Source organism: Hemiscyllium ocellatum, chromosome 4 (assembly GCF_020745735.1).
Source record: "Hemiscyllium ocellatum isolate sHemOce1 chromosome 4, sHemOce1.pat.X.cur, whole genome shotgun sequence".
NCBI classification, from domain to species: Eukaryota; Metazoa; Chordata; class Chondrichthyes; order Orectolobiformes; family Hemiscylliidae; genus Hemiscyllium; species Hemiscyllium ocellatum.
Window position 1 is genome coordinate 52,483,397 of NC_083404.1, and position 27,896 is coordinate 52,511,292.

At 41.8% G+C, this 27,896-nt stretch overlaps 1 protein-coding gene across 1 annotated transcript in view; it reads right to left on the reverse strand.

Moving 5' to 3' along the window:
• Positions 1 to 5,003: 5,003 nt before the first annotated feature.
• Positions 5,004 to 27,896, reverse strand: part of sqlea (squalene epoxidase a) — a 30,321-nt gene continuing 7,428 nt past the window's right edge. The window contains exons 3-12 of the mRNA XM_060824261.1: positions 25,997 to 26,252; positions 21,480 to 21,660; positions 21,184 to 21,280; positions 14,002 to 14,115; positions 12,128 to 12,299; positions 11,241 to 11,336; positions 10,006 to 10,148; positions 8,734 to 8,830; positions 8,112 to 8,199; positions 5,004 to 6,544 (exon numbers count right to left, since the gene is read on the reverse strand). Of these exons, the coding sequence (XP_060680244.1) occupies positions 6,352 to 6,544; positions 8,112 to 8,199; positions 8,734 to 8,830; positions 10,006 to 10,148; positions 11,241 to 11,336; positions 12,128 to 12,299; positions 14,002 to 14,115; positions 21,184 to 21,280; positions 21,480 to 21,660; positions 25,997 to 26,252 (1,437 nt within the window). The 3' untranslated portion in view covers positions 5,004 to 6,351. The remainder of the gene's footprint in view (positions 6,545 to 8,111; positions 8,200 to 8,733; positions 8,831 to 10,005; positions 10,149 to 11,240; positions 11,337 to 12,127; positions 12,300 to 14,001; positions 14,116 to 21,183; positions 21,281 to 21,479; positions 21,661 to 25,996; positions 26,253 to 27,896) is intronic.

A 27,896-nucleotide genomic window follows, 5' to 3' on the forward strand; every position in this document is an offset into this window, starting at 1 on the left:
GGAAGGTGGGTCGTAGGGGTGCGTGGACCTGACCAGGTAGTCACGGAGGGAACGGTCTTTGCGGAAGGTGGAAAGGGGTGGGGAGGGAAATATATCCCTGGTGGTGGGGTCTTTTTGGAGGAAGTGGAAATGGCGGCGGATGATTTGGTTTATGCGAAGGTTTGTAGGGTGGAAGGTGAGCACCAGGGGCGTTCTGTCCTTGTTACGGTTGGAGGGGTGGGATCTGAGGGCGGAGGTGCGGGATGTGGACGAGATGCGTTAGAGGGCATCTTTAACCACGTGGGAATGGAAATTGCGGTCTCTAAAGAAGGAGGCCATCTGGTGTGTTCTGTGGTGGAACTGATCCTCCTGGGAGCAGATACGGCGGAGGCGGAGGAATTGGGAATACGGGATGGCATTTTTGCAAGAGATAGGGTGGGAAGAGGTGGTAATCCAGTTAGCTGTGGGAGTCAGTGGGTTTGTAGAAAATGTCAGTGTCAAGTCGGTCATCATTAAGGAGATGGAGAGGTCCAGGAAGGGGAGGGAGGTGTCAGAGATGGTCCAGGTAAATTTAAGGTCAGGGTGGAATGTATTGGTGAAGTCCTCCTCTTTGTCTTTTCTCAAGAGATAGGGTTTACTCGCACAGACTCCACCTCTCGGTTTTGCTGTTCATCCAATCCGGCCAGGAGATTGGCTCCTTGTTAAGTCATTAGATTACTTACAGTGTGGAAACAGGCCCTTCGGCCCAACAAATCCACACTGACACGCCGAAGCGCAACACATCCATACCCCTACACTTATCCCTTACCTAATACTAGGGGCAATTTAGCATGAGTCGCCTGAGGCGGAAATTGAACCCAGGTCTCTGGCGCTGTGAGGCAGCAGTGCTAACCACTGTGCCACTGTGCCGCCCACAAGACTAAATTACAACCGGTTTGGGAAGGGCCATACTAGGCTCTTTTGACTACTGGAACGGCAATAAGGACGGCGGAGAAAGGTTGGACTCACTACACCAGAGTTCAGGGACCAGTGGAATCTTCGGTTGAGAAAGAAGTCTGGACAGCTGAATCAATGAAAGAACCATTGAAACTCAGGCTAAAAAGACTTTGAGTGACTGATTATACAGTGGCAACGCAAGCATGAGATAATTTCTGTAAGATTGTATATTAAGTCTCTCGGTATTTCAGCACTATTTTTGAAATGAGGTGGATACTTAGGTATATGATCTTAGCTCTCCTAGTCTTAGAGTTTTGTCGAACCTTGGTGTGGTCCTCTTACTTGGTAGTAACGGTCCCCAAGAGTGCTAATCCGCACGTAATAGATACCGATGCCTGCAGCCTAGTTGATTGTGGAAATGTAGAAAATCAGAGGCAGTATAGCTACTCAGAGATACATCTTAAATCCTATGGGGTTGGCCTTCAGAGTGGTACTTGGATTAATCCACTTGCCACAGTACACCAGGGCCCCTTCTGGCCAGCTCTTGAGTGTCCTGATAAGAAGTGTAACCCAATATATTTAATGATAAAGAAAACCACACGGCACAAAGTGGTTCTGGGAGGGGACACCTAGCAGGTCCAATTAAAAGAAACATTTGGGATAGAGATGAAAGCAAAAGGGAAGGGTTTCTCAGGCTGTTGTTTCCGCATACAGGTGGGCAAAGGGAAGTGGCCAGTCGAAGTAAATGAAAAGAGCACTCAGATGCCACAGGTATATCCTTTTGCCTCCTTCCAACGACCATAAGGTGGTAAAAATTATAGAGGTGAAGGACTTAAAACACACCATTGAAATTGAAACTGGCTACAGGGATACAAATGCCTGGCTTGAATGGGTAAAGTACACTGTGAAAAGTCTGAACAGGAGTTGGGAGGTCATGTTGCGGCTGTACAGGACATTGGTTAGGCCACTGTTGGAATATTGCGTGCAATTCTGGTCTCCTTCCTATCGGAAAGATGTTGTGAAACTTGAAAGGGTTCAGAAAAGATTTACATGGATGTTGCTAGGGTTGGAGGATCTGAGCTATAGGGACAGGCTGAACAGGTTGGGGCTGTTTTCCCTGGGGCGTCGGAGGCTGAGGGGTGACCTTATAGAGGTTTACAAAATTATAAGGGGCATGGATAGGATAAATAGGGCAAAGTCTTTTCCCTGGGGTTGGGGAGTCTAGAACTAGAGGGCATAGATTTAGGGTGAGAGGGGAAAGATATAAAAGAGACCTAAGGGGCAACGTTTTCACGCAGAGGGTGGTACGTGTATGGAACGAGCTGCCAGAGGATGTGATGAAGGCTGGTACAATTGCAACATTTAAGAGGCATTTGGATGGGTATATGAATAGCAAGGGTTTGGAGGGATATGGGCCGGGTGCTGGCAGGTGGGACTAGATTGGGTTGGGATATCTGGTCGGCATGGACGGGTTGGACCGAAGGTCTGTTTCTATGCTGTACATCTCTATGACTCAAAACAATTGCTATGCATGTGCCCCCGGTAGGCCAGTAGCCCAGGTAGTTCCCTTTCCGCTCGGGTGGCAGCGAGACAGCAAGGGCATGGAATGTATGATCACCCTGTATCTGGATAAGATTGCATGGAATAATGGGAATTGTACTTCCCTATCACTAATATTCCCTCCCTTGGAGAAGAAAGATTTAAAAATCCCCCAATGTTTTTGGCCACGGTCAGAAATCACACGTTGTGTGTTAACAGACAAGGTCTAAGTCAGTTCAGAGACTTGGGGGGGAGCTGAAATCATGTATCGAAATTGAAAATATGACCAGAACGGACAAGGGAGGGAACTACTCAGCGTTGCAGGTTCCCCAAGTGGATCTGTGGTGGTACTGTGGAGGGAGAATACTGAGACCCACCCTACTTCCAGATAGGGGAGGCATATGTGCAAATGTGCAATTGGCAATCCCATTCACCTTGGCATTTGAAAAGGAAAGGCTTGTGACAAAAGGGAGTCAGAGTAAAGGATCATTATTGAATACTTCTTCTGATGATCGGACATATCTAGACTCTATAGGAGTTCCTAGAGGGGTGCCGGATGAGTTCAAGGCTCGCAACCAGATTGCAGCAGGCTTTGAGTCAGCTCTCTTCTGGTGGGTAATGGTCAACAAGAATGTGGATTGGATAAACTATATTATCTATAATCAACAGAGATTCATTAACTACACTAGGGATGCAGTCAAGGTTATAGCAGAGCAGCTCGATGCAACCAGCAGAATGGTTTGGGAGAACAGAATGGCCTTAGACATGATCCTCGCTGAAACAGGCAGCATGTGGGTGATGTTAGGGGGGCGCTTTTGTACCTTTATTCCAAATAACACAGTGCCCGATGGGTCAATCACTCGAGCCCTGCAGGAGTTGACTACCTTAGCAGAGGAGCTGGCTGAGAATTCAGGAGTAGACACATCGCTCACTGGGTGGCTGGATTCATGGTTTGGGAAATGGAAAGGTATAGTGCTCTCCATACTCACCTCCTTGATAGTGGTTGCTGGAGTACTGATAGCTATAGGATGTTGCATCGTACCTTGTGCGCGGGGACTAACCCAGCGGCTGATTGAAACGGCCCTGACTAAACAAATGCCCCTAACAGGTAGTCAGCGAGAGGAACTCTACCTGTTGAACAATGAGGGGATGAATGATCTTGAAGAAGTTTCCAAGATAGATGAGGTCTCAGGGATGCTGCTGACAAACTTGGAAGTGGCCTATGAGGGATATGGAGAAGACAACAAAATATTAGCCAAAACAAAAAGGGGGAATTGTGGAAAATGTGTCTACATGTTGCTTCTGCAGAAGTCAGGTACTCAAAAGTCATAAAGACTCAGTGTGCAGAAGTGATAAGACGCAGTGTTGCGTCAGCAAAAGTAATAAGACTCAGCTATCAAGGGGGGTTACATGCTAACAACAAGCCACAGACAGATGTGGTAAGCCGATTAGATTAGCAGCTGCACAGAGCAATACAACTGTCACATATGAGGTAAAAGGGGAGGTACAGAGAGGCTCATAGAAAACTGTATAAATGTGCAATTATATCATTCAGAAGTGTGCCTACTTTGTGGTCACCCAGGCTTGCAAGAACATATGAATAAAGACTGCTTCGGAATTTGACTCAGACTAAAGTTATTTGGCAGTGAGCTTTGTTTCTCATAGGTCAACTTTATATACATGTACCAACAGCTTTACATCTTTTATTTCATTCATCTCGCAGACAGCTGTGATGTCATGCTTGCACCAGTTACATTAATGTTCTGACTTCAGAAACACCAGCAGGGTCAGGATTTCTGCCTGTTCACCTATGTGATCGGAGACGGTAATCTGCCCTCACTTTGCACATTCAATGAACTCGATTTTCAATTCAGAGTCAGGAACGCATTGCCTGGGTAAGTTCTAACGCCTGATGTAATTATCCTAATTGGGCCAGAATGAGTATGGCAATGAATGAAATCAGAAGGTGAGATCTCCCTGCATATCACCAGCAACAGAAATAATTGGTAGGCATGTTGGGGTCTGCCACTGCCTTGCACTGGAGAGGACATAACAATCTCAATATGTACAGAAGTGGCCAAGCTGTTAAATGGAGGCCCATTCACATAATTTGCAGCAAAATTCCCCTGGTGCCAAAATGTCTCAGTTTAGGAAGATCAATCCTTAACTTCTGCCCAATTCGAACTGGATCACTGCACTAGTGTTCGTCAGACTGTTCAGGATCGGGGATTTACAAATTATCTTCTCCTTCTCCCAACCCATGGACAAGCTCCTTAGGAAACTTGGTAGGCACTGAATAAAAGCTGAGTCGAGTCCCCTTTCCTCCCATCCCATCTTCCCTTGAAAAATTGTGTCATATTCCAGAGTCAGTGCATACAGTATCACCATATAATTACCTCATTTTCAAATCATGACCACAGCACAATCAATTTCATGATATGATACTGAATGCAGCTCTTAGGTACATATACAAAAGAAAAACACATTCAGCACAACATTTGGACAAATTATAAACTTTTTAATCAAATGTTGTATATTAACATCCATAGTATTAATGGTAGAATAGTTAAAGATAATGGACAAATATCATCAGGGCAAGTTCATTACTGCTTTTACAGTTGTACATAATATACATTTCAATATGGTTTACAAATTTCAGATGCAAACATTAGACCAAGAAGATGCTATTCAGGGAAAATATGTGTGGTCTGTTTGGCACAAATTAAGTTTCATTTTATCAACCAGTGATGCAAAAAAAAATCCAAAACCAAATCTAAATATATTTGACCCTGCAGAACACAAATTACACCAAATTCATTTAGCCTTCTCTCGATGTGCCTGCAGTGTTTAGTAAATTTGGAAACAAGTAACATTTAGCAGTTACAAATCAGTACTGTAAATAATTTACCCCTCAAAAATATATGTACATAAAGTAAGTAAAATGTAGGCACATAAACAATCATTTTACAGAGGAAACTTTGAAACCCACCAAATGATTGATTTTTTTTCTGCCTGCCTATTGGATCACACTTTATATCTGCCTTTTTAAGCTTCTAGCTTCAGCCCAGCAGCTGTAACTCGATTATTATTGATCGAATGTTATTCTTCCTAATGAAACACTGGTTCCACTGGCTTTTACAGTCCCTTCGAAAACCAATCACCATACAGAGTTAACTCTTTGTGAATTAGTGAAACTTGTCCATAACACCAAGTCGAATAGCACCTATAAATCTAAATCCTACTTCCAGTGATGCACCATGTTGGTCTTAATATTGTCCCACCTTTTAATAAGAAGTTATGAGACCACATTGCCTTGAAGGAATGATCAGTGTCTGAGATCTGATTTGATGAAGCTGGGATATTTTGGCAGTAGTGAAATCATCAGGCAAATGTAATTTCTATTTATTACAAACAATATGTTGTTTAAATGCAGCCAGGTAAAGATAATTCTCTCTATTCTCTTCACCCCTCTTCCCCTACTTGGGGAGCCATTCAGTTTGGGGACATAACTTTTTCAAATGTTTTAGATTGATGTTTGACTTTGAACAATTGGAATGATAAATGAAAGCGCATCATTCACAGCAATGTGGCAAGTTGAGTGCCAAAAGCCAGATTCAACGCTGTTTCAAGTGTGTTTGATTTGCAATAAATGACACAAGTCATTTTATGTACACCATAAACATGTGCTTGTTAAGTATCTTGCAGTTACATAGTTTTATCACATAACTGCATGTTGTAATATTAACAAACATTCTGCTACTCAATTGGCCACAGGAGGGGTCTTGACTCTTTAGACAACAGTACCAATCTTTAGACACAACAATGAGGTAATGTCCATCTACTGCAAAGGCTCAGTGTGATATTCTGCTCTTCCTTGTTTTATGGTTTTCATGTTATTCAGTAAACAAGGTATTTAATTTCAGAATAAATGAGTGGAAAAATAACTGAGCATGCCCGATAGACAATGACAGTACCATTCAACAACGCTCTTGGTTTCATGTACCATGGTTCTCTCTTGAAAGAGAAATAGACTGCGTAGAGTGCCACAGCAAAGAAGTGTCTAATCAGAGTCATTGGTTCAGGAGATAGCCTAACAAAAAATAAGGCAGCAATTAGTCACAGGTAAGAATTGTAAGAGATAGTTTTTCAAATCTCCTCAAGTGTGGGGCAGATGTTGCAGCATTATCTTTAGAGTATTACAACATTGAGTCACATTTCCATTTCATAATGTTTCCTGCCTGGTAAAACTACCCTTCTTTGTAAATCTATTCCTGGCATCCACATTAATAACTGATTCCATAATTTTGTAGAAGTAATGTACATTATCACTTCTTCTTATCTTCCCTGTTTCAACGTAATGAGAACCTTACTATTTGTGCTTCATTAAGTTGCAGTGATTGGACCTCCATCATAAAAGATGCATTTTTAAAATGCAATCTTGATCTCCTCCTATGTTCTATAAAATTATTGAATAGAAACCCAACAGTTGTTCATAGCAGACTGAGAAGGTTATCACCTTTCAGCCTGGACTTGGTCATTCACCTGTGGCATCAGTGGTGTGGGGTGGATAGAAAATGAAGGAGTAAGAACTTTATTAACTTGCAATCAAGTTTTGATTTTTCTTCAAGAGACCAAAGTGACCAGCACCTACGAAGTAACCATTGTCTCAATATTAGGTAGTGATTTTCAGCAGCTTAGTCAACTGTTTGGTATGAATTTAATGAGACTGGGTGGGAACCTAAATCAGCACCGATACCCAAATATCATGCAGGCGGGAGTGATTGAAAGGTGAAGTGCATGAAGGGACTCTGGCAGGCTTTATCCATCACTACCACAGGAACACTGAAGGGGTAACTGTTGTACCTGCATGTCTACAACCTGTTTAAGATGTACGTTATCAAAGGACTCCTCTTAATGCAGGATTGTTTGAGATAGATGAGGTAAGTTCCACTACTAATTCGGAAAGCTCTTCTTGACTAAACATACATGAAGCAGAGGTTGAATTTAATCCAGCTTCCCCCTCTCCGTGAAGACAAACTTGAAGACAGAGATGGGCAATGTGATCAAGTGGGAGGGGTCATCTGGATTTGGGAGGGAGCTGCCCAGCAAACCCTGCCAGGGTTGGCAGTGGCTTCCTCATTCAAGTGGACTCTCTGCCCAATTGAAGTACTTGGCATTTGCTCTAGATGTCTCCTCCCAATCCTGGATGCCATCTCCCCATCTGGATCCTGGGTTAGTGGAGGTACTGCCAAATTTCATCTTGAATGATGGACTCTTGCTGAGGACAGTAAATTATCCCCTAAATTATTAGCTGCACGGTGGCACAGCGGTTAGCATTGCTGCCTCACAGGCCCAAAGACCTGGGTTCAATTCCCGCCTCAGGCGACCAACTGTGTGGAGTTTGCACATTCTCCCTGCGCCTGTGTGGGTTTCCTCCCACAGTCCAAAAATGTGCAGGTTAGGTGAATTGGCCATGCTAAATTGCCTGTAGTGTTAGGTGTAGGGGAGTGGGTCTGGGTCAGTGTGGACCTGTTGGGCTGAAGGGCCTGTTTCCACACTGTAATCTAATAATGGTGGCCTTTCTCCATGCACAATATGGAGAAAAATGCCTCACAAATTTTTTTATAAAGCATACCCTTTCCAGCATTCAGACTTACACTGATAAGAGACCCACTGGTCCTGTCACACACTGTCCACCCAGTTTGAAATAATGAAAGCAAGCCTTCCGGAGTTGATGCAAGGAATCTGTAATTAAATGCAATAAAATGAAATCTTATATACATTTATATATAGCATTAATGTGCATTTTGTACAGATACTAATTAAATTTCTATTGGAGAAATGTAACTAAACTCAACAGATTATTAACACGACCATATTAAATTTAGATAATGTACAATGTAACTTTAAACAATTATTTATGTAGCACCTTTTATACAATAAAATGTCCTAATGCATTATAAAGCAAAATTTTACCCTAAGCCACATAAGAGAATATTAAAGCTGGTGGCCAACATGTATGAAAGGAGATTTTAATGGTGGCAAGAGAAGCTGAGAAATGGAGAAGTTTAAGGGTGGAATTATTTAAATCAGGGCTGCCCAACAGCTCAGTATTAGTGGAGTTGTGAATACCTCAGGTGACAGAGATATAAGGGAGGGACAAATCCCTCCAAGCCCATGGAGGGATTTGCAATGAAAGGTGGTCATTTTACAGTAGCACAGTATACAACAGTTCAATCAAATCTTATTATATGATCTTTCCCAAGAGTCTGAGCTTACCATCTGTAGCAGCAAATAGCTCATACAGTGCTTGAGCCAGGACATTCACTACAAATGAGTGGGACTTCTTCCGTGTCCAATGAAATTTCTTCTTGGCCTGCATAAAGTCATAAATGATTGCGTAAAACTTATTTTCAGACTGCTCTCACACAGTGTGCACTCATTGCAAACTCAGTGTGCAAGGGGTGCATTCAGTCTACTTCATAATTACGGAACAAATCTTTCAACTTCTGGATTGTTGGACCAGACATCCATTTAACAATCATGACTGGTGAACCCAAGTTGGAATTTCCTATCACATTTCTATTGGGCAATTCATTCTGCAAAAGTCTCTGATTCAAAGAATTCAGACTGTGCTGATGTATTTATCCAAGTAACTACCCAGGAGATGTTAGACAGATTAGGACTAATCACTAGGTAACTACAGAACTGACTCCCAATTATCCCCTGACTCTTGCCCAACCCACCATCTACTCTCCCAGCACTCCTGGAATACACACTAAACAAAAACATCAAAGAGCTGCAGATGTTGTAAATCAGAAATAAAATCAGAAATTGCTTGAAAAACTCAGTGGGTCTCACCACATCTGTGGAGAGAAAGCAGAATTAATGTTTCAGATCCAGTGACCCTTCTCTCTGATAGCCCTTTCTGACCAATTGACTGCTGATCCGACCCAACTACCTTGCCATCTACTCTCAGCCAGATTTGACTATTCCCTCAACCTGATTGCCCCTACCAATCTATCTCCAACTATTCCCCAATCTGATTACCCTTTCTGACCACCCAATTGCTCAAGCACCCCAATCTGCCATGACTACACCTCCCCCCCCCCACCCGTACCACCCAAATGCCCTCTTGACCCAACCTAGCCTGACTACCCTCTCATCCATGTGTAGTCCTGGAGAAGGGTTAATACCCAAAATGTTGACTTCTTCACCTCCTGATGCTGCCTGGCTTGCTGTGTTCTTCCAGCCTCCTGTTTGTCTACCCACCCACCAACCTGCTCATGCTACCCACAAAACCATTTACCCACCTGATTCAGCTTCCTACCTCACACATTCATTCAATCATTCATTAACATTCAAAACCTGATGCAACGGTGCCGGTGTTGGATTGGAGTGGACAAGGTCAGAAGTCACATGGCACCAGATTATAGTCCAATTAGTTTATTTGAAATTGCAAGTGTTCAGATCACTGCTCCTTCAACAGGTGGAGTGAAAATCCAACTGATTTTCCTGCCATAACTTTTATGGGATGTTCAAAAGTCTCACCTTTAGCAATGCTTCATTGTCATGGAGATCTGGAATGTCGTGCAAGAGATATTTCCATATCCTTACATCATTCAGTACAACGCTCATCCCACCCCCTGTGAGAGGATGGCGCATGTTATAAGCATCACCCAAAAGCAGCACACCTGGAGAAGAGATTAAACAACTGCTGGATTAAAGTAAGATAAAAAGTGTTTAAATGTGATTTGTTTTCCCTCCACTGGTCGTTATATTGGAATACCATGAGATAGACCACATTTCTGTAGATGAGTATAAGTCTTATTAACTTTAGTTCAGCAAGTAATGGTTAGCTATTGAATTCTATATCAAAACGTGAGAGTTTTTGGTTAGGCCTCTGACAGGATAAGGAGAGGATTTCAAGCGAAATGCAAGAACGTATGAAATATCCTCTGTTGGGAGTTTAAAACTGGTTTCTTCCTGAAGTTCAGGGAATCTTGAATGCAAATCAAACTTATAACTTCTTCTAACCCAGAGATTCCAGAATCTTTATGTTTGTTGTGAGTGCTTTGCCGAAATATTAACGACAACTTCACTAAGCAGAGATTTCACCGCTTGGTAAAGGTGCCTTTATTGTCAGGGCTGTTACACCATGAATTATATCTAATGGTGCTCTGCAGAAAATAAATATTATTAAACATTAGACTGAAATCAGACTCATTTTTTCGCAAAGCTGATCAAAGTGACTGACAAACACCTGATTGTCATAAAATCTTTAATCAATATGAAAACAAAATTATTACTCAGACATAAAAAAATTAAATAAAGCTATGCTTGGAGCACACTTGTATGAGACTTTTGCTTTACAAATATGGCTGCTAAAAATACTAGGCTAATTTGGGTTTTTCTTTTGAAGAACATCTCAAGTAGTTACCATCTGGACACAGCATTGGGAGAAAAATCAGGCTGATGAAATCACACATAATTTACAGTGATTAAACAATTTTTCTTCTGTTTCAATGAATATAAGCAAAGCTAAGTGGCATTCCTTCGAATGACATGTGAATTTTCCCGTTCAGTTCTCTTTCCTGCATGTTGTGTTCTTACCCAGGCTAATATAATGCCTAGATGGTAAATCAAATGTCTACCTCAATGATTCAAGATTAAGATACAAATGTCCTGTTTGGATCTAAACAAATTTATAAAGCTTATGAATACATAAAGAACACGCTAAATTGAGTACTAATTTGTGCAGAACCTTGTTTATCAATGGTATTTACCTGGTTTATTCACTGGTGAAGGCGGAAGGAAGCTTGCTGGCATTGTCCGCAGACGATCATTCTGAACTGCCAGTAGGAATGGCTCTTTTATATGTTCTGTTGAAGAGATATTAGCATCCACTCTTAGTGATTGTGCAGCCCATATGAAAAATAATGTAATGAATCTTAGCTGAACTCCACTCTCAAGACTTGGTTTGTTATTATGATCATGGTCGTTAGTACACTATCATGGGCTTTACGACTAAATGGATTCACAACCAAATGAAACATTAAATAAGACGCAATTAATTGTGTTGTGCTGAATCTGCACAAGATTAATTTTTTGCAAGGTAATCAGCACAGATCCCTGAAATTTAAAGCTAGCTAATTAATTTTATTTTAGAAACTGCACTCTTTAACAGCTTCATCCACTTAGAGCACACTTTCCCAACATGAATGCAGTGACGCCACTTGAAAAGTACTTAATTGGCAATGAAGTACTTTGTGATGTCCTGAGCTGTGAAAGGGCCAACATAAATGCATCCTGCCTTTCTTTCTCTACATCAAGAATTCAGATGTGTGCTGTTCATATGTTCCTATGCATTTGTTTCTATGAAGGAGATATAATTGTGCAAAGTGCATGTTAACTTGCTGTTTTGCGCTTTTAAAGACTAGGTTTGTTGCTAAGCTTGGAATTTTTGTAGAACTTTTTGACTCTGTTTTGATAGATGATGCTAAACCCCAGGGTATGCTGGGTGTGAGACCAGATGACAATTGATAGAGACCTTAGTGTGAGTTACTAATTCACACCCTCAGCCACGAGTAGCTTAAGACTTAAGCACATCAGGAGCACTGAGGAGGAAAATCAAAAGATTCCAACTCTCATAAAAAAAGACATGCAATTGTACCTGGAAGCTGCGGATAGATTTTCTCAATCATATAGTCTTTAAGGCGTCTTGGCATTTCCCCTCTGATGTCCACTAATACCCGTGTTTCACTGGATGAAATTTGATAGATAAGAATAGGACTAGGGTTGGCAAGAACAAGTTCAGCATGGTTCGGTTTGAATTGTGGTGAGTCCTAAAACATAGAGAACAAATAGTAGTCCTATGCTACATTTCTAGTTTAACACTATTTTCCTTTGAAATTAGTAAAGTGGTGGAATTAGTTGTTTAGTTTCTTGATCTGTATCTTTTGTTATGAAAATTGAACAGTGTAAAGCATTATTGTTGACTTTAATATATGTAGTTGCCTTAGAATGCAACTATTAGAAAATAACTCACCAAACACTACTATTTGAACAATTCTTGTAATTCTCAACAGGTAACCACAGTGAATTGAATACACCCATTCAGGATCCTTAAGGATTAGCCAATTATTCTTTACTTAAATCCTACCCTAATGACCAAGGCAATTTCTACAGGCACCAATTGAGAGTCAGTTCACAGCAGGAAAGGTGTGGCACTGAACTTCATGTTTTTCTTTGGTTTGAAGTGTACATCAATTTTATTTCCTCATTAAATTTGATTGGCTTCTCTATATTAGCGGATTGAAGAATTTGCCATGATCTAATAAAACAAATAGTGAGGGAGTGTGAAATTTCTTGGGCTCCTCTGCCATTGCTAGAGCAGTACCTGTGGCTGCCAACCTTTCAGCTTGTCAGAGACAGGATAACTCTTTAGCTTCACCACTCAGACAGAATGCTACAAGAAAGTCTGATGATGAAGTCTTGTCTCTTTATCGGGACTTGCCTGATTTTCCATCCATTAAAGTGAATAAAAGAAGCTTACTGTAAGAGGCATGTGAAACTTTATGCCAGATTTTCATGATGGCAAATGCAGCCACGGTCAGTTTAATATTTGAAGCAGATAGGTTATGTTGAAGAAAGTGCAACAGAGGTTCTATCCCTTGTGCCTGACAGAAAATAGGGAGCAACAACATGTCCATAAAATTGGGAAAGCCAGTTGCCTTTGTCAGGAAGGTGAAATGGTCATTACTGTTTTCCATTTTCCAATGGGAAACTATCAACTTTGCCACACTTATACTTAATTTGGCCTGTGACATACTCAAAGCTCTCTGGTAATATCAGCTACTTTTCCATATCTTATTGTTCACTCACTGCCACTATATAATATTCTTGGTCTTATGGTGCTAATACAGAATATTTAAAGAGGTTGCTGAGGTGAGGAAAACACCAACTTTACTAAGAAACATCTCACTGTGGCTTCAACTTTTCATGAAGCTGACAGGGAGAGAAAACGAGGATCATGTGACATTGACAGAGCAAAACATATTCTCATCCTCAAGTATCCAGCCTCCAGCACTCTGGTTCCATTCACCAGACAGCTGAGGGTAAATACTTAGCATGATACTTGACACTCCTGCTCAGTTGCAGAAGAAGAAAGCAATCAGGCATTTTCCACTGGAAACTATAAATAGTGGGAGATTGGAAAGTGTTGGTTTACAAAATCTAGGTGTTCTTGTTCATAAATCACTGAAAGTGCGCAAGTGCTATTAGCATTTATCTGGGTAGGTTACTCTTCGGGAGGTCAGTATGGACTTGTTGGGCCAAATGACCTGTTTCCATACTGTAGGGAGTCTAATTGACTAATAGCAATTTGTGTATAAAATCTTTTTGGAATGATGTCACCATTGCAATGAGCAATTTAGTTTGGAAAATACCACTGAAGAAAAACATACAGAAACAAAATTTATCATGTATAATTTTAGCCAGATGGGGTATGCAGGAAAATGCACTGCAATTTGTTTTTGAATAACTTACCTTCATAATGCACCCAACGAAATGTGATGAGACATTGACTTTGTTCTTCACTAAGTTTTTCCTGAACTTGGAGAAATGTCCATCAGCAACCACAGTCAATGGGCAATAGAGTTCCTGTGATTAGAACAATACCGCAGTCATATTTTCAGAAGTCTTTTGATAAAGAAGATTAGGAAATAAAATTATGACACATGGGATTGGTGGTAACACGCTATCATGGATTTAGGATTGAAGAACAGACAGAGACCAGAATATACAAATGAATAAGTAATTCCCAGGTTTTATATTCCCTCTAATGTTTCCTGCCACTGTGCAGACTTCAAGGTTTGTATGCAGCAGCAACTTCTGAAACAGGAAACATTGCTCATGTTGGCAAGTTGTGACCAATGAGGTATTGCAAACATTAGTGCTTTGGGCCTCATAATATTCAAAATCTGCATTAATGATTTGAATATGGATCCAGAGAAAACATAAATAAAAGCAAAATATTGTAGATGCTGGAAATCTGAAACAAACACAGGGTGATGTAAAAACTCAGCAGGTCTAGCAGCATTGTGGAGTCTGAAAAACAGAATTAACGTCTGAAGTCAAATATACCTCTTCTTCAGAACTCAAAAAAGAACATCACAGATAGAATATATTATGAATAAGTCCCTACCTGAAACGTCAACTCTCTTGCTATTCTGATGCTGTTTGACTTGCTGTGCTTTTTCCAGCTCCACACTTTATCAATTCTAAGTGTGAGGTTACCCAATTTAGCAGGAGGAAAAATGATGCAGCATAATTCTTAAATAGTGAGAGATTGGAAAGTGTTGGTTTACAAAAGGATCTCGGTGTTCTTGTTCATGAATCAATGAAAGCTTGCTAGTGCTATTAGCAATGTGACAGGTAAATGATTAGCATTTATCAAGATTTGAGGACAGAAGCAAAGAAATCTTGCTTCAATTGTATTGAACACCAGTGACAACGCAGCTGAAGTATTACGTGCAGTATCAGCCCCTTTTCTTAGGAAGGTTGATCGTAATATTGCGGAACTGCAGTGGAGGTTAAGTAGACTTACTCCTGAATATTAACGAGGCAATAATGTTGCCATTCCTTTCCCAATCCTTTATGAAATAACTGAATTCTTTACTTCTAAATTAAGGACTATTGTCATTCATTGCAGTGTTTTGAATGCCATAGCAACAGGCAATGGTGGTGTCAGATTTGGGAAATGTGTGGGTCAGGACAATGAAGGGAGTGGGGTTTTGGATCCAACAGGTTAGTTAAGGAAGCATGGGAAAGTTGGCAAGGGGGGATCTGATCGATGAGTCAACGATAAAGATCCAAGAGATGTAAAAGCTCAGAGATGTACAGTTCGAGAGGTTGAGGTGTGACCACTGGTAAATTGGGAGGACAGTTCAATAGTTCTTTTAGATTAGATTAGATTCCCTACAGTGTGGAAACAGGTCCTTTGGCCCAACCAGTCCACACCGATCCTCAGAAGAGTAACCCACCCAGACCAATTTCCCTCTGACGAAGGTACTGAACACTATGGACAATTTAGATTGGCCAATTCACCTAACCCGCACATCTTTGGACTGAGGGAGGAAACCGGAACACCCGGAGGAAACCCACGCAGTGCAAACTCCACACAGACAGTTACCTGAGGCTGGAATCAAACCTGGGACTTTGGGGCTGTGAGGTGTAAGGCTAGTTTTTAAATCCTCTAACAGTTACCTGTAACTACTAAGCTTAAGAGAGTCAGAATCCTCTGAACAGTGAAACGGTGGCTCAGTGGTTAGCACTGCTGCCTCACAGAGCCAGAATCCGGGTTCAATTTCAGCCTTGGGGCGACTGTCTGTGTAGAGTTTACACGTTTTCCCCATGTCTGCGTGAGTTTCCTTTGGGTGCTCTGGTTTCCTCCCACAATCCAAAGATGTGCAGCTTAAGTGAATTGGCCATGCTAAATTACTCATGGTGTTCAGGGATGCATAGATTATGTGCATTAGTCAGGAGTAAATGGGGGAATGGGTCTAGGTGGGATACACTTTGGAGGGTCAGTGTGGACTTGCTGGACTGAAGGGCCTGTTTCCACACTGTCGGGATTCGATGGAATTCTCTGACTTCATTGGACCCTTTCAGAGAACTTCAGATACCAAGGGAATTGCCTATCAGAAAACTGAATTTCTCAGGCAATTAGTCTGGAATCACTTAACCCAGAGATTCTGCTTGGTCATGACATTCAATTCCAGGCTTCACTGCTCTGAGAGATGCCCATTGGCCACTGGAATATCTGAGACAATTACACCATTTCCTCTGCACAAGGTGTCAACTTGGCCTTCCACCTTGTCTCTAGAAGCCCAATACTCTCTTCTAGCAACAGCAGGGTACATGGTGCTTTCAGGACATTCTTTCATCATTATTTCCTGCAGCATTTGGAGAGTTCTGTCTTGTTGATTGATTTGTTTGATTTGAGCAAGATCCTTGTTTTCCAGATTAAATGTCTCTACTGGGTTGATGACTTTCAGGCATTGTCAAACTGTTGTTCCTCACTGAATGGTAGAAGATTTCACACTTTGTATTAATATCCTCAAACTTCGTAACAGAGTGCTGCTCTCAACAGTATGTTAGCAATATATATTTGTTTCCCTCCTTTGTCATGTCCTGATAGTATCTCTATTAATGAAGTTGCAATCTATGCAGATGCTTTGAAAGAGTTAGAAGCACTGTGAAAAAGAGATTTTGAAGTGGCGTGTGTTCAATATTCTATTGTTGTTTTGTCTCTCCCAAATGAATTGATTAAATGCTGACAAAGATAATAACCAGCCACTCTTTCTCTATCTGGCTGTCTATTGTTCAGGTTATGTTAATGCTGTTGATGCAATGCAAATGCAACAGCTTGTCTTGCTGCATTATGATTGCTCCAAGTCCTGTCTCAATGATATCACACTGCATGGTGACTTCATCATTGGCATTGTAGTACGTCAAAGCTGAAAAATGTGTTGCTGGAAAAACGCAGCAGGTCGGGCAGCATCAAAGGAGCAGGAGAATCGATGTTTCGGGCACAAGCCCTTCTTCAGGAACTGTAGTACGTCAACACTGGCATTGCCATCATTAGTTGATTCTTGTGTAATATGTTTCGTGTTCTGTGTGCAATATCAATGCGCATCTGTAGCAGTGAGCTTGTGCAGAGGTGCATTGTCTGACGACAAGTTAGGCAAGAGCTTTTCTAGATAGTTCACGACTCCAACAAACTATTGCACTGTTCTCACATCTGTTGTTCACTGCATTTCTGCTACTGCTAGGATTCTGATTGTGATGGCTTCTTCCATCATTTCTCCACATCCACAGATTAGCAGATATTCACAACAGCTCCAACTCTGAGAAGACCATTGACTATCTCACATTGCCTGAACTGATTTTCTTCTGGAGCAGTGGAAATGCCAAACAGCATACACATCCAACAGTATCTTTCAAGTACCATCCAGAAAGGAGTTAAAAAACAGCATTTATCCAGTGTCACTTGCCAATAACCATTGTTAAAACTGAGGATAGTAAAACCTTGGCAAATGCGTAGTGGGATTTCTTCAAAGTTTTATTGAGATCCTTAGGATGCTCTCAGTTTTTCAGATTTTTTTCACTGTGACCATGCTACTAATCCAGATTTAGGGAGTTGTCACTTTCCGATTACTCCTGCTTTTCCTATTCGTTTATCTTTTCTTAATTTAATTTATATTTTGTGTTCTTTCAATTCCACAGTAGCAGGAATGGAAAATGAACTGCCATTTCTCTCAATAAAAAGTTCAAAAGTGCAGATTAATTCTTTACTTCTTTCTTACTGTTTCTTTCAGTAGTTGGCTCACTTACAGCGCTGAGAAACCATACATTTTCAATTATATCAGACTGACATCATGTTTCAAGTGATATGTGATTAATAGCTCCCACAAACTGCACTTTGAAACACCATACATATCGTTGTCATAATACTATGGCAAGATAAGGTGCAAGTGTATAATTAGAAATATGAAAGACCTCAATCCTCCACATTATCAGCAACACCACCCCAAACTGGCCTCAATTCTTCTATGGTCAGGCCACTATTTCCACACTGGCCTCAATTCCCCAGCCAACACCATACTGTCTTCAGTCCCTGAAACACCACATTAGCTTGTTCTCCTCACCTCACCAAAAACACACCCTATCAAATTGCATTACACTGGGCTTCAAGTTTGCTCAACCCAAATTCTGAATTCACCTTTATCATGATTTAGACTTGCCGGTGATGGACTGGGTGTACAAAATTAAAAATTACACGACATCAGGTTATAGTCCAACAGGTTTAATTGGAAGCACTAGCTTTCGGAGCGCTGCTCCTTCATCAGGTGGTTGTGGCAGTGCTCCGAAAGCTAGTGCTTCCAATTAAACCGGTTGGACTATAACCTGATGTCGTGTAATTTTTAATTTTGTACATCTTTTTCATACCATCCTAAGGCCTCCAGTTCCTATCCCATCCCACGCCTAATAAAATCTAAGGTCTTCAACTCTGCCATTGAGATGACCGATTCCACCACCAGCACCAAACTTCACTTTAGTTCAGCAACCCTCCCAACTGACCACGGAATACCCAGCTTGGTTAATCTCTCTTCCTTCTGGATAAGTGGTGCTGGAAGAGCACAGCAGTTCAGGCAGCATCCAACACGCAGCAAAATCAACGTTTCGGGCAAAAGCCCTTCATCAGGAATAAAGGCAGTGAGCCTGAAGCATGGAGAGATAAGCTAGAGGAGGGTGGGGGTGGGGAGAAAGTAGCATAGAGTACAATGGGTGAGTGAGGGAGGGGATGAAGGTGATAGGTCAGGGAGGAGAGGGTGGAGTGGATAGGTGGAAAGGGAGCTAGGCAGGTAGGGCAAGTCCGGACAAGTCATGGGGACAGTGTTGAGCTGGAAGTTTGGAACTAGGGTGAGGTGGGGGAAGGGGAAATGAGGAAGCTGTTGAAGTCCACATTGATGCCCTGGGGTTGAAGTGTTCCGAAGCGGAAGATGAGGCGGTCTTCCTCCAGGCGTCTGGTGGTGAGGGAACGGCGGTGAAGGAGGCTCAGGACCTCCATGTCCTCGGCAGAGTGGAAGGGGGAGTTGAAATGTAGGACCACGGGGCAGTGTGGTTGATTGGTGAGGGTGTCCCGGAGATGTTCTCTAAAGCGCTCTGCTAGGAGGCGCCCAGCCTCCCCAATGTACAGGAGACCGCATCGGGAGCAACGGATACAATAAATGATATTAGTGGATGTGCAGGTAAAACTTTGATGGATGTGGAAGGCTCCTTTAGGGCTTGGATAGAGGTGAGCGAGGAGGTGTGGCCACGGGTTTTACAGTTCCTGCGGTGGCAGGGGAAAGTGCCAGGATGGGAGGATGGGTTGTAGGGGGGCGTGGACCTGACCAGGTAGTCACAGAGGGAACGGTCTTTGCGGAAGGCGGAAAGGGGTGGGGAGAGAAATATATCCCTGGTGGTGGGGTCTTTTTGGAGGCAGCAGAAATGTCAGCGGATGATTTGGTTTATGCGAAGGCTTATAGGGTGGAAGGTGAGTATCAGGGGCGTTCTGTCCTTGTTATGGTTGGAGGGGTGGGGTCTGAGGGTGGAGGTGCGGGATGTGGACGAGATGAGTTGGAGGGCATCTTTAACCACATGGGAAGGGAAATTGCGGTCTCTAAAGAAGGAGGCCATCTGGTGTGTTCTATGGTGGAACTGGTCCTCCTGGGAGCAGATACGGCAGAGGTGGAGGAATTGGGAATGCGGGATGGCATTTTGCAAGAGGTAGGGTGGGAAGAGATGTAATCCAGGTAGCTGTGGAAGTCGGTGGGTTTGTAAAAAATGTCAGTGTCAAGTCGGTCGTCATTAATGGAAATGGAGAGGTCCAGGAAGGGGAGGGTCCAGATGGTCCAGGTAAATTTAAGGTCAGAGTGGAATGTGTCGGTGAAGTTGATGAATTGCTCAACCTCCTCGCGGGAACACGAGGTGGCGCCAATGCAGTCATCAATGTAGCGGAGGAAGAGGGGGGAGTGGTGCCGGTGTAATTACGGAAGATCAACTGTTCTAAGTAGCCAACAAAGAGACAGGCATAGCTGGGGCCCATACGTGTGCCCATGGCTATCCCTTTGGTCTGGAGGAAATGGGAGGATTCAAAGGAGAAATTGTTAAGGGTGAGGACCAGTTTGGCCAAACGAATGAGAGTGTTGGTGGAAGGGTACTGTTGGGGACATCTGGAGAGGAAAAAATGAAGGGCTTGGAGGCCCTGGTCATGGTGGATGGAGGTGTAGAGGGATTGGATATCCATGGTGAAGATGAGGCATTGGGGGCTGGGGAAACGGAAGTCTTGGAGGAGGTGGAGGGCGTGGCTAGTGTCTCGAACGTATGTGGGGAGTTCCTGGACTAGGGGGGATAGGACAGTGTCGAAGTCCTCCTCCTCCTCCTCGAATGCACACACCCAGCCGCCACCCCCACTCCCAGCCCACTGGCAACACCCTTTCCCACAGTCCCTGATGTTGTGGCCATCAGTGACCAGATCCCTTCTGTGACATCCTAGCTGCCAGTCAATCAGATTGTCAGTCAGGCTGGGCTATGGGGGAATAGCAATCACTGAGGTCAGATACTTTTCTGCATGCTGGGAAATCCTGTAGACCAGTTAAATGAAAATTCTGCACACTGAGTCTGTAGATCTGGCTCTTGTGCGTGGGAATTTGTTTACAGGCTTACATCCAGTGATGTTCAGGCTAAAATTGTTCCTCACTAAAATCCTTTCTGGGGGTTCCAATGTCTGTTGTGTCTCCATAGGAATGGGAGACAGTGAAGATTGCAACAACTTTGAGATCAGGAGACCATCCCATCCCTTCTCACCCTGGCTCCAGGAGGATGCAGCATTCACTGGCAGCCGAAGCAACTGGAACAGGCCTGGAACTTTCACCACCCATTGGCAACAAACTTAAAATTAGATTCATGAATTTAGCAGTGTGTGTTCACTCACTGGGCACAAGCCATTAGATCGCTATGTTTGTTAGTATTGTACCCCCAATTAACTGGTATTCTTTTAGAGATGACAAAAAAAATGTTATGTAACTTCCATGTTCCGTAGTGCTGTCCATGACTTGGTATTGCATAAATAAAGGACATGCTCAACTGAGAAATGTCACTTCAGATCAGTAACCTACAAACCTTTATATCACCACTTTCTTTCTCTTTGTATTGAACTCCTGTGACTTTTCCATCCTCCTCCAGTAAGTGTGTCACTGTTCCTTCAATGAATCGCACACTGCAACATAACAGTGGGCAAATTAGTTTATTCTCTGCTTTAAGCCAGCTTCACCAATTACTCTATTCCGACTTTAAACTGTATACATTTTTGTACTTATTGTGGATTATCCTTAAATTTCATAAGACTGTTTTATCAGTTGACAGAATAAAATTTGCAGGCATAGTAATCTAACCGTGGGTCTACGGGGAATGCTTACTTGGGTTCTGCCATGGCTGCATTTCTGAGACCAATGATGAAACGTCCATGGTGAAATGCTGTCCCATATTTCACTTGATTGCTTTCATCCAGAGGATAAGGGACTTCCACCTCTGTCTTGCTTTCCATGTCGTGTATGACATAACCTTTTATGATGTGGGCATCAAGACCTTCAACAGCACCTTGTTGAGGAGAAAGTAGAGAAATCTAAAGAAGAATTGCAGCATTAGAGGGAAGAATAAATTGGATGATTCCACTGGAAACCATTTTCTTTTCCACTGAAGGAAAGAGAATGAAGAAGCAATGTGTTTCAAATCTTGAAAATGGCACTGCCCCATAGGAAACAATATTTTTAGTTAAAATGTGCTTTTTCTTTTTTGAACTGGAGGACATAGGATCAAAATGGTTATGCCTCAAGGCAGGCTACACAATTAGAAGCTTTAAATGTGAATCTGTCAAGCAATGGATTGAATGTAAGCAGCATATGTTTTGTACTGGTCAGTGAATGGAATATTCATAAAAGTCATTCTTAATACAAAAAGAATAGAGGGATTTCTTTGTTGTTTTTAATTTTCACCTGTCTTTCTTAGGAACGTTGAGTTCTGCAGAAGCCTTGATAGTGCACTGCGGCTGATGTAATGTAGAATGGATGGGAGACTGATCTTTCCCTTTCCCACAATTAATAATCGTAGAGATGGACAGCACGGAAACAGACCCTTTAGTCCAACTTGTCCATGCTGACATGATATCCCAATCTAATCTAGTTCCATTTGCCAGTACATATCCCTCTCTATCCTTCCTATTCAGATACCCATCAAGATACCTTTTAAATGATGCAATTGTACCAGCCTCCACCATTTCCTCTGGCAGCTCATTCAATATACACACAACCCTCTGTGTGAAAAGGTTACCCCTTAGTTCCCTTTTATATCTTTCCCCTCTCACCCTAAAACTATGCCTTTTAGTTCTGGACTCCCCCACCCCAGAAAAAAGACTTTATCTATTTATCCTATCCATGCCCCTCAATATTTTATAAACCTCTATAAGGTCATCCCTCATCCTCTGATACTCCAGGGAAAACAGCCTCAGCCTATTCAGCCTTTCTCTATACTCAAATCCTCCAACCCTGACAACATCCTTGTAAATCTTTGATGAACCCTTTCATGTTTCACAACATCCTTCTGATAGGAAGGAGACCAGAGCTACACGCAATATTCCAAAAGTGGCCTAACCCATGTCCTATATATCTACAGCATGACCTCCCAATGCCCATATTCAGTACTCTGACCAATAAAGGAAACATACCAAATACCTTTTTCACTATCCTATCTCCCTGCAACTCCACTTTCAAGGAGCTATGAACCTGCACTTTAAGGTCTCTTTGTTCAACAATACTCCCTAGGACCTTACCATTAAATGTATGAGCCCTGCTAGGATTTGCTTTCCCAAAATGCAGAACCTCGCATTTATATAAATTAAACTACATCTGCCATTCGTCAGCCCATTGACCCATCTGGTCAAGATCCTGTTGTAATCTGAAGTAACCTTCTTCACTGTCCACTACACCTCCAATTTTGGTGTCATCTGCAAACTTACGAACTATACTTCCTATGTTCACATCCAAATCATTTATATAAATGATAAAATATAGTGGACCCAGCACCTATCCTTGTGGCACTCCACTGGTCACAGGCTTCCAGTCTGAAAAACAACCCTCCGCCACCACCCTCTGTCTTCTATCTTTGAGCAATTCTGTATCCAAATGGCTGTATTCTATGAGATCTAATTTTACTAACCAGTCTCCCATGGGGACCTTGTCAAACACCTTATTGAAGTCCATATAGATCATGTCCACTGCTCTTCCCTCATCAATCCTCTTTGTTACTTCTTCAAAAAATTAAATCAAGTTTGTGAGACATGATTACCCATGCACAAAGCCATGTTGACTATCCCTAATCAGTTCTTGCCTTTCCAAATACATGTACATCCTGTCCCTAAGGACTCCCTCCAACAACTTGCCCACCACCGACATCAGGCTCACTGTCTATAGTTCCCTGGCTTTTCCTTACCACTTTTCTTCAATAGTGGTACCACGTTAGCCAACCTCCAGTCTTCAGGAACCTCACCTGTGACTATTGATGATGCAAATATCTCAGCAAGGGGCCCTGGAATCACTTTCCGAGCATCCCACAAAGTTCTAGGGTACAGGTCCTGATCAGGTCCTGGGGATTTATCCACTTTTATGCATTTCAAGACATCCAGTACCCCCTCCTCTGTAATGTGGACATTTTTCAAGATATCACCATCTAGTGGGCGGCACGGTGGCACAGTGGTTAGCACTGCTGCCTCACAGCGCCTGAAGACCCGGGTTCAATTCCCGACTCAGGCGACTGACTGTGTGGAGTTTGCACGTTCTCCCCGTGTCTGCGTGGGTTTCCTCCGGGTGCTCCGGTTTCCTCCCACAGTCCAAAGATGTGCGGGTCAGGTGAATTGGCCATGCTAAATTGCCCGTAGTGTTAGGTAAGGGGTAATGTAGGGGTATGGGTGGGTTTCGCTTCGGCGGGTCGGTGTGGACTTGTTGGGCCGAAGGGCCTGTTTCCACACTGTAAGTCTAGTCTAAGTCTAGTCTAGTCTAATTTCTCTACATTCTATATCTTCCATGTCCTTCTCCACAGTATGCACTGATGCAAAACACTTATTTAGCATCTCTGCCACCTCCTGCAGCTCCACACATAGGCTGCTTTATTGATCTTTGAGGGGCCCTATACTCTCCCTAGTTACCCTTTTGTCCTTAATGTATTTATAAAATCCATTTGTATTATCCTGAACCCTATTTGTGAAAGTTATCTCATGTCCCCTTTTGCCCTCCTGATTTCTCTCTTCAGTGTACTCAGACTGCCTTTATATTCTTGTAAGGATTCACTCAAACTCTCCTGTCCATACCTGACATATGCTTCCTTCTTTTTCTTAACTAAAACTCAATTTCTCTGGATTTCCAGCATTCTCTACACCTACTAGCCTTTCCTTTCACCCTACAGGAATATACTGTCTCTGGACTCTTGTTAGCTCATTTCTGAAGGCTTCCCATTTTCCAGCCATCCTTTTACCGACGAACATCTGCCCCCACTCAGCTTTTGAAGGTTCTTGCCAAGTACCGTCAAAATTAGTCTTTCTCCAATTTAGAACTTCAACTTTTAGATCTGGTCTATCTTCTTCCATCACTATTTTAAAACTAAAATAGTGATGGAAGAAAATAGTCACCTGCCCTGCCTTTTTCCCAAGAGTAGGTCAAGTTTTGCACTTTCTCTAGTAGGTACATCCACACACTAAATCAGTAAATTTTCTTGCACACACTTAACAAATTCCTCTCCATCAAACTCTTAACACTATGGAAGTCCCATATGTTCAATGTTTTGAATGTTAAAATCCACAACCATAACCACCCTATTATTCTTACAAGTAACAGAAATCTCCTTACAAATTTGTTTCTCAATTTCCCTCTGACCATTAGGGTGTCTTTAATGCAATTCCAATAAGGTGATCATCCCTTTCTTATTTCTTAAATGCTTGCAACTAATTATGCATACCAGTATTTTCTGAATATGTTTATATTAAAAAGGCCTTATTTTCTTTCAAATTAAAATTGCTAGAGATTTCAGGATAGCAATCAACTGAGCCCACACATTTTTGCTTAAATAATCCTATCTTGCAAGTCTAACAGCGTTTTCTTTCTTAAAATATAATTGCCCCTGATACCCATAGGATGAGGACACAGGTTGACCTGAGTGTCAAGGTGTATCCTTCAGGCTATTGCTGCAGACTGCATCAAAGTTGATAGTTTTTATTTGGGGTGGGGGCAGCTGAAAGTACAAAGAGACCAATCAGCGACTTAGAGACATATTATTTAATGTTTTGATTCTAACACATTTCAAACATTAACATTAATCAACTTTCCATTTGACATATTGCTGAACCCACCCAGATTACTTGCATTTATAAATAGGCAACAAAAATTCACACTTCAAAGTAAAATGTTAAACTTGCCATTAGTTTGATTTAATTTTATTTATTCTTTCCCAGGACATAGGCATTGCTACAAAGGCCACATTAATTGCTTTGAGGAGGTAGTGATAAGCTGCATTCTCGAGCAGTCTTTGATACAACTGAGTGGCTTGCTCCATCAGCTCAGAGGGGATTTCATGGTCCACTAGAGAGCTGAAGATTGCGAGACACATAGAGGTCAAACTGGCTAAGGACAGAAGATTTCATTGTTTAAAGGACAAGAATTAATGATTTTTACAACAAAATGGTCAGTACATGATTGCCATTACTGATTCTAGCTATTTTTGTTTCACATGTATATAACTAACTGATTGGACATTTGCCACCAGCTAAACTAAGATTTTGTACATCTGGATTATTTATTCACTCACATAACCATTTCCCTGCTGCACATGGGACTTTATTATTGATCAGCATTCCAAGTTAATATGCCAGTCTCGAGTGCGTTTTTAATACCTTCAAGACCAAGTGCTTTTAATGCACGATATCCCCCAGGCTGCAACAACTCTCCAACAATTCTGTCTGGTTCCTTCAGGTCTCTCTCGATCACTGTCACGTTCCTTCCATCCCTTGCAAGGACAGCAGCTAACGCAGATCCAAGGACGCCAGAGCCCACAATAATGATCTCTGGATCAGACTGGGAAAAAATCTTGGTGCCTGGAGAGTTTTCTGTCTGAACAGACTCTGAGAAACTGAGCTTCATTTTCTTGGGCTGCATCAAGACAGAAGAAATGAGAAATCTTCAATCTTATTTACTGTTCTTGAAATTCTGCATGGGTTTCTCCTGATCCTTGCTGTACAATAGGCTGAAAGATTGATGGAAACCTCAGAGAAACAGCATTTGGGCCATAACTGGACAGTTATCCCTTGGAGTTTTACCAAAGTTATGACAAGAAACCAGGAGAAACTTTATGAAATATTTCTGGGACATTCACAGAAGTTGACACAATAACTTGCAATTTATATAGTGCCTTTACCATTGTAAAATATGCCCTGAAATAAAAAGTTAATGATGCCTTTTCCAATACCATTGCTATCAAAGTCATTGCTTGTCTGACTGTGAGAACTATCCATGAGGAATTATAAGTATTGCCTTCCACTTGATGGAGCAGTGTTCTGGCAAGGCAATGTACAGTCTCAATACTCAGCTGGTTCCCTTATACATTGCTTCTGATAACAATGATATTGGTATTTGCTTATAGCTGTAACAGAATTTATTTAGTCTTTGGCAGATGGCAGCGTTACTTACTGATCATTTTGTGGCCATGTGCACTGATATTTCAACTGGTTACTTTATCTTAATTATCCTTGACAACTTTAAAAATCAAAACAACTCCCCAATAATTAAGTTTATAATTGTACAGTTTTGAAATGAAATCTAAGTATCACATCTCAGGCTCAAACTACCATCTTAGCTCAATTAATTGATCTTGGATGAAATGACATTTCAGTGTCTTGCAGCTGAAGAAAGGAGAAAATTTATACTTATTGTTCCTAATCACTATCTGGCGACTCCAGCTGGTAAATGCAAAGTATACAAACTATTTGAGGACAAAATCAAGTTCTAGTGTGATTTCTCTCCAGGATTTTCTAGACCTGCATCCTGATGATTGGCTACTTGGGCAAAGTAGTGAAAGAACTGATATCTCCACAATATTTTTGGTCTTATCATGGTTTTAAGACATATTTACAGGCTTGGCTAAAGTAAGAAAAACATTAACAACAAAAACTAGAAAAACCCAGCAGGTCTGGTAACATCTGTGACAAAAAAATCAAAGTTAACATTTTGGGTCCAGTGAGCCCAAAGGCTCACCAAACCCGAAACGCTAACATTGATTTCTCTTCACAGATGCTGCCAGACCTGCTGAGCTTTTCCAGCGACTTCTGTTTTTGTTTCTGATTCACAGCATCAGCATAACATTAACTTTATTTCAGAAACAATTTTGTGTGGCTTCATCTTGTCATTAGCCTGCCAATAAGAATAAGATTATGTGACATTTCATAAGTTCCTGTCTCATTAGTATACTATACAGTCAAAAGCATTCTCTTATGCTTCAACTCCCTCCCAACACCCTGATTCTATGTGCCATATTATATTTCAGCAATCCAACCCAGTTCCAAACAAGTCTCTGATTTCAATTTCTTTTGTACAGGGTCAACCACTCTGGTAGTTTCATTTGTCTACATGATTGTATTCACAGCTCCTGTGGAGGTGATTGTGAATTCTAATACTGCATGTGGTCTCTCAGACTTTGATGAGGAGAAGCAAAAATTGATAGATAGGCTCTGATTTAGCAATAAGATCTTCATCTGGATCTCCTTATAAATGCTATCTCAAGTTTATTTGACTGAGCTG